At 36.3% G+C, this 9767-nt stretch overlaps 1 protein-coding gene across 3 annotated transcripts in view; it reads right to left on the reverse strand.

Annotated features, from left to right (window-relative positions):
• Positions 1-9767, reverse strand: part of LOC106458490 (ecdysone-induced protein 74EF-like) — a 171771-nt gene that overhangs the window by 34533 nt on the left and 127471 nt on the right. For all 3 annotated transcript variants that reach the window (XM_022385115.1, XM_022385111.1, XM_022385105.1), the window contains exon 4: positions 1786-1986. In XM_022385115.1, the coding sequence (XP_022240823.1) occupies positions 1786-1986 (201 nt within the window). The remainder of the gene's footprint in view (positions 1-1785; positions 1987-9767) is intronic.

The following is a 9767-nucleotide window of genomic DNA, read 5'->3' on the forward strand; positions in this document are numbered from 1 at the left end:
CGTAAAAATTTCAAGACAAGTAAAACCATCGCAGGCCTGTGTTATCGTTGGGGCTCATCTGTCCCTATGGGGTCTTTAAACACATTTTCTAAACCATTTATGCATCAAATTGTTTGTGGGTCGAGGATTTTGTTGGTTTCGGGGTCACTAATAATACACACACACAATAAGACAACCACAAAAAAAAATATGTCAATATCACACTTAATTCCATTAATGATTACTGGGGTTTTCTATTTTACGCACGAAATGAATGTTGTAATGCGTAAAAATCCAAATTTACTCAATGGGGTGCGATATCTGAATTCACCGGAAGTGAGCGGTATACTAAAACTAAACTAAAATAAATTTTTTCCTCTAACTGAAGGTTTATCCAATAAAACGCTGCGGTTCTACATCTGCTACTTAAAATGTACGAGTAAGTAATATATACGTACTAAATCTGCTACTTAAAATATACGGGTAAGTAATATATACGTACTACATCTGCTACTTAAAATATACGAGTAATATATACGTACTAAATCTGCTACTTAAAATATACGGGTAAGTAATATATACGTACTACATCTGCTACTTAAAATATACGGGTAAGTAAATGTATATATCATATTTATATTTATATACTTACATTTTATTAAAGTTACCGCGTCTCGAATTCTGGCTTAATACCCTTGTTATAAGTTGATCCAAACAAAAATTACTACTTTTAACAGACATTTATGAGGGGTATGTTACGTTAAACTACATTATAGTGTTACTGCTTAGACTAATATTTGTTTACAATTATAAAGTACCTCCGCTCCACTGTGAGGTTCAAAGGTCTCCCTTATGGTTCACTTGGGGTCCAAATATAGCAAGTAAGCTTTTACATTACCCCATTTCTCGTACAAATACCCCAAAAGGGGTCGTACCCGAAAATAAAAACCGTTAAGACACCCATCTTGGTATGCCAAGTTTTTTCCCGCTTTAAGTGGGTGTGTGAATACTGTTTCACACATGGATCCCCCGGAATACCAAAGTGGGATAGGAACACAAAATACGATGCTAGACTAGGATTCAGCGACAAGTAAACCATGTGCTTACACCACATCGTGTTTTGGGTGATCTTCCGGGGGGGGGGGGGTAGTACCCCCATTTGAGTCTGCTTGCCAAGTTTAATTCTGCAAGTTACAGAAGTGTAGTATGAGTGGATACGCAAAGCTACAAGCTGAATTAATGTAGGATATGGAAAAGAAATACACTGAGGGACAGTGATCTTTAATTTTATAGTTCTAGAAATCAAAGAAGTTGAACGCTGTTTGCGATCTGATGACCAAAGACCTATGCTTTCTCTTTGTTACAAGACTTTAGTTTTGAGTTATTGTGATTTTGGAAAGGAGTTATTGAAGCGAAACTGTAATAAAATTACATGTTTACTAAAACGTTATTTTACGAAACTTCTGTTAATATTATTATACAAGAAATATATATTATATATATATATAATTTTAATGATGTAGATGCTTAGCCTAGTATTAAAAAGTTAAAGTTCGTATGGGGTAAAATAAGGGTTATAGTACACCCTCCACATGTTCTCCAGAACTGACATGAATATGTTTAGACATGGGCCACTGTATGTGTGAACACATATTGTATTTAATAACTTTGGACTGCAAATCGCTTAACATTGAAATTAGGCTCTATATTTTGACGTCAGTCACTTACAATGGAAGGTACAAAAAGCAAGGAGATTTACACCATAAAGTAAATTTTATTGGTAAAATAGACATGTCTTCAACTGACCCGTTGTACTGCTGCAGGAGAGAGCTGGATGGTGAGACAATGCGACCATGGAGAATGGGAGATGCTGAGGAGGTTGCTGTAAAATATTTTGAAGTAGTGTCTTGGCCTGATTGTGATGGCCTGGGGATTTCTTCGGCTGAAGCGTGTTTTTGGTCACCTCACGACCTCCAGGGTTCAGTCGAGCATCTTCGCATCCATTCACTGTGTAAGAAAAAAAAAAGGTCAAAAGATTCGAGCAAAAAATATTTTGCATACTATCAGTTATCTGGAAACAAGTAAAAAAAACATGCATCAAAAATAGCATCGCCTAACGTAACATTATATTTAACATAATTATTTTAATGTTAATTTTTCTTTATAATGTTAAGGATTAACAACATAAGAAATAAGCAAGTGGCATTTTGCTTTATCACAGCTCTCAGAATTGTTTGTTTGTTTTTGAATTTCGCGCAAAGCTACACGAGGGCTATCTGCGCTAGCCGTCCATAATTTAGTAGTGTAAGACTAGAGGGAAGGCAGCTATTCATCACCACCCACCGCCAACTCTTGGGCTACTCTTTTACCAACGAATAGTGGGATTGACCGTCACATTATAGCGCCCCCACGGCTGAAAGGGCGAACATCTTTGGTGTGACGGGGATTCGAACCCGCAACCCTCGGATTGTGAGTTGAGCGCCCTAACCACCTGGCCATGTCGGGCCCTCAGAATCAAATAGTAAACAAATTAGAAAACAGCAACAACAACAACACAATCAGTAGCATTTAAAAGTTCAGTAAATCTTTGCTAATTGTTTAATTCTTATACCGCTAGAAAACGGGTTTCGATACCCGTGGTGGGCAGAACACAGATAGCCCTTTGTGTAGCTTTGTGCTTAATAACAAACAACAACTTCTTTTTTGAAGGATCAAGAGTTTCCTTCACCCGTAGCATAGTCTCGTTTTCGGTTTTACTAATTACTTTGAACGTATTGGGTAATGGGACCACATCACATTCATTTAGTACATGCCGAACAAAGGTTGAACTATCCTTGAACCTAGGATTAGAGTATTCTTTTACGCGATCTCTCAAAAAATCAAACCACCACCAGCAGAGCGCTACTGAACGTTTACTTGCTATTTAGGCTGCTGAATTTTCACTCTACTGTGTAATCAACAGCGTGTATTTTCGAAGCTAGCGAAACATGTTTTATAATTACTCCACGAAAGGGAGCAACATGGAGACAACTAGTAGGACAAGTAATCTTCTGTAGAAGTTGTGTAAGATGGCAACAGCTTGGAGAAGAACTGGAGTAAACTTGGGTGTAGTGTTGCCGGAATGCACCAGAACGCCACCCCAGAATCTAAATTTGAAGGTGAGATCCAACACTTCAAAAACTAAAAATATGTATATACAAATAAATTATTCAATTTATACTCGCAATTAAGTGCTTTTCATGATCAAACTCTCAGAGTGTTCGAAAACACACTGACTACTAGTGATCCCCCGTGTCCACTGGTAGAACTTTCTGAGACCGCTCAGCACACACTCTTGTCACTTACCCTCAGGAGCTGGCGGCAAGCACCGTGCGACTACTCCTGCTCAAGAGCAGGTGTCATAGCGTTAAAATGGCAAAACGTCTTTTGCCATAAGTCACGTGAATATGTAACTAAAAACTTAATAAAATACACCTTACAAGTATAGTGTGTGGTTAAAACACATTTTAAAGGTCATTTGTAGACTACTGTTGCTAAAATCAGAATTTGAAGGAAGTTGAGTTGCGTATTTTCACTCGGTAATATATGCATATTCAATTTATTACTCATGTAGTCTCAAATGATTAGCGCTTCATATATTCTGTTTATTTAAAATGGACTCATAATAATGGAAGTTAGGTTCTGAATATGAGATCTTTGCTGTGATGGTGACGTCACACGTCTAACAGATTTTGCCAGGGCCACAGCACTATAGAATTTAGCTACTGCGAGTAATATGGCCGTTTAGAAGGCATGTCTTAAATGTGATAGGCCATTCTTAATCACAACTCAAAAGTGAAAGAAATATCCCTAATACAAGTTGTCATAAAACGGCTTTAACCTCGCGTTCTGAATAATAATTACAATTCCCAACTTTAAGCGCTGTAAAATTTGAATACCGTAAGTCAAATACTGGAACGAAATGGTCTGGCTTCAAAATAATTTTTGTGTTTTAGAAACCTTTAACACTGTTTAAATATATGGTGTAATTTGCGAACAAGTAACCCAAACCTGTTATATTAGATTCTATCGTTAGTCGTTGTTTGTTTCGTTTAAATGTCTTTTTTTTTCTTATTTCTTAAGCTCATTGATTAAACAACAGATGTAGAAAATCGAGACACCTTTATCATCGATTGGAGAAATGAGAAGTGATATGTTAAAGAGGTTTTCGTGCAACCGATAACTATCACCTGCCAACCACGACGAGTCAATCATCAAACCATATATATATATATATATTTACTTAACTAAAACTTGCAATTTCAAATGACTATAAAATAATCATCTAACTACGGTGGATGAATACATTGGTGGGCCCTAGCTATGTTTGAGATATGGTGTTGAAGACGAGTTTTTAAAGATGTGCATAACATATACGGAAGACTCGTTTAGGAAATTATTATGTGCCCGAATAAAAAATCAATGTAAATGAAGAAGAATTAATAAAAAAATTAATACAGAGGCCTAAATATCTGTTATATATTAAGTGTGTCACCTTGGACACAACAAGCCCACACACAAGGCCTAAAGAACTGGGGCCATTCAACCTCAATAACCATGGAGACAAGTAACTGATGAAGGTCGACCAGTGAGAAAAGGTCGACACCATCACATAACCTTCAAATATCGTTTTTCCGAGACGACAAAGCGCCAGAGATGGAATTTGTGCCAGATAGGTCGCAATCAAAACAATGTGCACGAGTTGTTTGTATATCGGGACCACGAAAGAGATGTAAATATCCAAAGTCCGAGTGGTTTGAAGCCATAAATAACAACAGTCACATTTTAATACATACACGTAACCGGTAAACCGCCAACTCGTGGGCTACTCTAATTGAATAGTGGGATTTGACTGTCACTCTTATAACATACCCATAGTCTTAACCCATTCATTGCGGTTGTCACGTGAACGGGTCGAAACATTTTCTTTCTTACACTGTGGCTGTGTCACGTATTTGATTTTGTTGTCGTCATGAGGAGTACGGATAAGAAAATACAAGAAAACGATAGATTCATTTTTCGGTAACAATGCTCGGGTGGATTGAGAGCGCCTCAACATTCATAAATACCCCCTTACCAGTTCACGCGGGAAATTTAAAAATGAAATTCCATACACGGCAAAGGCGCAGTGAATGAGTTAAAGTGGGGAGCGCGATTTTATGGCGATAACGGTACGCCAACCAGGGATCTACAGTCCGGCATGCACTGGGCCGCATTCGGCCCTCTGGCGACTGAAGAAAAATAAAACGATTTAATTCTCAGGCTTTAAACAGCGGAAAATAATATTATTATGGTTATCGTATATATAACTTCTTTGGTAAATAAAAGAAAAACACATTATCAAGGCTTAGCAAATTGGCTTTAAACTTTGTAACACTCAATTTATTGTTTCAAAACTGAAAATGTTTCATGTAAGCCACAAAAATTAATTTTAATAAGAAAATAAAATTCGAAAATATTGTTGGGCAAAAAAGCATTCCTTGCTTTCCCCGTAGGGAAAATCGATTGCCGCATCAAGCGTCATTGGAGTATGCGCACTCTCGTGTACTTCTTTCTGTCCGTGACCCACATACTGGTCGTTAAACAGGAAGCGATCGTCATACAAGAGAAACATAAAAAACTGTGCACGAGGAGACGGGTTTTATGCCCGGTGTCAAGGTTATTTCTTACACCATGAGGTGGCGTAGTGGCAAAAAATAACTTATACCCAAACTGCAAACCAGTATAAGTTTCGGTAGTTAAAACAATTGGTAACTTTATCTAAATAACTCCCGAACAGCTAAATAATAATAATACAGATATATATATATATATATTCGCTAGATGTTGTTTTAAAAATATAAAATATACCGAATTAATACTACAAAAATAAATAGGTACATCGCTGTACTACCTATGAGGATAAGGCCTAAAAAAATAAATAAAAAGCAAGAAGCATAATAACGAAAAACCATTTTTTTTTCTATTTATAGTAAATTGCATAATAAAGATAATAAAATATTATAAGTAGCTATTTATTAGATTACTGGACGAGTGGGTTTCACACAAAGTAAATGCAAATGTGTAGGCCTGTAAAACAAACAAATACCATTTATCTGCCTACGTTTACACAACATAAGACATCTGAAGCGCTTCCTTCCTTATAGCAGCGCATCAGTCTAAAATGTAACTACGATTGAGCTACAGTGAAACATTTCATTTCTTCAGAATATATATAAAAAAAAAAAACGTAATTACACTGTAATGCTTAAAAATATAAATACTTTGTTGGGCTTTATTTGATACACAGAGGTAATTAGTCATTCAAATACATTAACTATAATATGTTATAGAAAGCGTTATTTAATAATTTAGTTAGGATAACAAAAAAAGCTTGTTTGTTTAGAATTTCTCGCAAAGCTACGCAAAGAGCTAACTGACATAGGCGTAACTGATTTTGAATTGACAGACTAGAGTAAAGACAGCTAGCCAATAGCAAGTACTGCAAACTCTTGGGCTATTCTTGCTTAACCAAACAGTGGGATTTGATCGCCAATCGTTTAGCGTACCCACAGACAGCTTCAATTTGCAGAGCGCGTTTTCTGGCAACGGGACACGAACCATAAACACTTAAGATCACAGTTCGTGCACTTTAACCTCCGGGGCACACCGGACATAAAAAGCAAAAGTATTGTTTAAAGTAAAACTCAAGGTTTTTACACGAGTCAAAAACTAAACTAAGTCAGTTCACACTTCGTGTACACAGAAAAAAAGCACGAGCTCAGGATTTTTGTTGAATCGAGATTATATATATATATATATATTTACATATTTAGCTAATACAAAAAGTACTTATTCTTTATCAACAAAATAGACAGCTGTAACAACCACAATTTCTCAAACACGGGATAGAAAGTAATTGCACTCAAATACTGACATCAATTTGAAATTAAATTTGTTAATTCGTTAAACAGCATGTTTGATAACTTATCCAATTTGCAGCACTTTACAGTGACAGAAGAATAAGCCCCCCCCCCTCTCCCAGTGGCTCAGCGGTAAATCTGAAGACTTATAACCCTAAAAACAGGGTTTGGTAATCGTGGTAGGCACAGCACAGATAGACCATTGCGTAGCTTTATACTTAAAAACAAGCAAACAGGAGAATAAAATCCAAATTACGTCTTATGTATTGTCGAGAATATAGTTTTATATATAATTTAAAATGTGAAAGCAATCAAACACATTTATATAACTATTTTGATTTACTAAAGGGCTTTAGAGAGTCTCTGAAGTTAGCTAAGCCTTCCACAAAAAACTGGTCAAGCGTTATTTTTTAACATAGTGCTCTCAGGCATTCAAGATTTAGCAAACACCTTTTACGTCGAACTGTTTATAAAATGTATTTATGCAGTGTATTAAATATGATAATTTGAGCTGTAAACCAACAATTTAAAAAAATATTTCATGAGAGTAGGGGAAACGCAATTGAGGTCAAGGTGGATTTTTATGTAACTGAATAATAAGTCGTTAGGTGTCGCCACATAAACTTCCTCAAATTGAGTAAGGCCTTGGGTACAACGTACACGTATTGGAAAAATCAACCAAAAATCAAAACAAATTGCGCATGCGTATGCATTCTGGGTAGAAAGAGGTGAACGCCCGCCATTCTTGAATTAGCAGCTTGTGGAAGCGTGCATAGCGCGTTCAAGGTTATGATCACCGCTCACGTTTGTTTGGCTCGATGCCACAAAACAAAAACCGCCTGGTAACAAGTTAGTCTAGTAATCGACTCAAAAAAAAGCGGTTTTACACAGAAAATTAACAGAAAGTATTTTGCTTAGCGAAAATATATCATGTGATCAAAGGTGACTTCCCTTGAATTGTACTCACTGAGACGTAGATTGACAAAACGTAAATATCTTTTTACTTATTCAGAATTAGTGATCTGGAATCATTAAATAGTAACAGTCACATTAACGACAAGTCGTACAATTCAAATACAATTAAACTTATAATAGTTAAAATATTTTGAATATAGGATCGTGGACTGTATGCAAAAACAAAACAATAACACCAAGTATAGAATACCTGCAACGCTGGGTTACAACAGTTAGCGTGCCAGACTGCGGATCTGAGATACCCTGGTTCACCCCCTCCCCCCCGTTATAGCTAAGAATGGGGGAAGGGTAACGCCGTGCGTGCGTTATTAGTGTGGTGGTAAAATCTTCCTGTTCTGCCTGACAAAAGTTGCTCTGCTCAGTTCAACAAAGAAACAATCCAATGTGTTTTTTCTTAGTAAATGCATTTATACAGAAGCCTGAAAATAACAGTTACAGCTAACAGAGTAATTTCATGAACAGGAGAATCCTTAAAATTTGACCGATTTATTATTTTTTGAAAATGAACCTGGATTATTTTGGAAATCTATGTAATCTCTCATATTCTTAAATCAGAAAGAGGCTAATTTTCATAATTACGAAACCGTTTAAATAAGATGACTTGGCAGACAGACAAATATGTAGATAAGGCTGGAAAATCTAGCACAGTTTATGCCATGTTATATTTGAATTATTAAATCTCTTTCTTTTCTCTTTTGGCCCGGCATGGCCAGGTGGTTATGGCGCTCGACTCGCAATCTGAGGGTCGCGGGTTCGAATCCCCATCACACCAAACATGCTCGCCCTTTCAGCCGTGGGGGCGCTATAATGTGACGGTCAATCCCTCTATTCGTTGGTAAAAGAGTAGCCCAAGAGTTGGCGGTGGGTGGTAATGACTAGCTGCCTTCCCTCTAGTCTTGCACTCCTAAATTAGGGACGGATAGCGCAGATAGCCCTCGTGTAGCTTTGCGCGAAATTCAAAACAAACAAATATTTTCTTTCACTTTCCAATAGAGGTCAGTGTGTGGCCATTTGTTTGTTGGGACTGTTGTTTTTACTGAAGAACCTTGCAGTAGTGACCTAATATTGTTGTATTTTTGAAAAACAATGTATTGTGGCGCCACTCTGGTGGCTTACGCAACAAAAAACGCAACGTATTATATATATAAACGAAGAGATATATATACACATTTTTTACAGAACGGAGATCTAGATCCATCACGTGTGTTAAAGAGCCTCAAAGGAGAGAGGTTGTAGCAGTAGGTTTGGAATATTCGTTCGCTAGTTGGCGTTTAAGTTTTAAAAGACACATTGTTGGCTTGTTTCTGACAAACTAACATGGATATTCATTGCCTAGGAGAACAAGTAACAGGATTTGGTTTTAAATGCATGTGTAACTAAGGGTAACATTTCCATTGAGTCGTTTGTTGACAGATGTGAACGATTGGACAAGTGATTTTAAAATTTAATAGAAGAAATACTAGCTAAGGAATAATTGTAATTGAAATATAGTTTTTAACACTATCTTTTAGCATACTGTCACTGGTCTTTTATTGGCTTTAATGTTTTTTTGGAGATATACTGGTTAGCGTTTTTCCCCCCTACTCAAGATGGTTTATTATTAGATTGTTCTTGAACTTTGAATATTTCGATTAAAACGCAATATATGTTTGGCACATACTATAAACATCTTTGAAAATAAAATGATCGGGTATATTTAACACTATATTGCATTATGAAAATACAGTGGAAAATTATTTTTCCTTACATTTGTTACTTAAGTAGTTCTATATCGCATAAAAAATATGTTTTTGTGAGATATAATTTGGTAAGTTAAAAACGGGTACATTACCTTAGATTTGTTTGTTTGTTTTGGAATTTTGCGCAAAGCTA

The sequence above is a fragment of the Limulus polyphemus genome, unplaced genomic scaffold (genome assembly GCF_000517525.1).
Source record: "Limulus polyphemus unplaced genomic scaffold, Limulus_polyphemus-2.1.2 Scaffold23, whole genome shotgun sequence".
Lineage (NCBI taxonomy): Eukaryota > Metazoa > Arthropoda > Merostomata > Xiphosura > Limulidae > Limulus > Limulus polyphemus.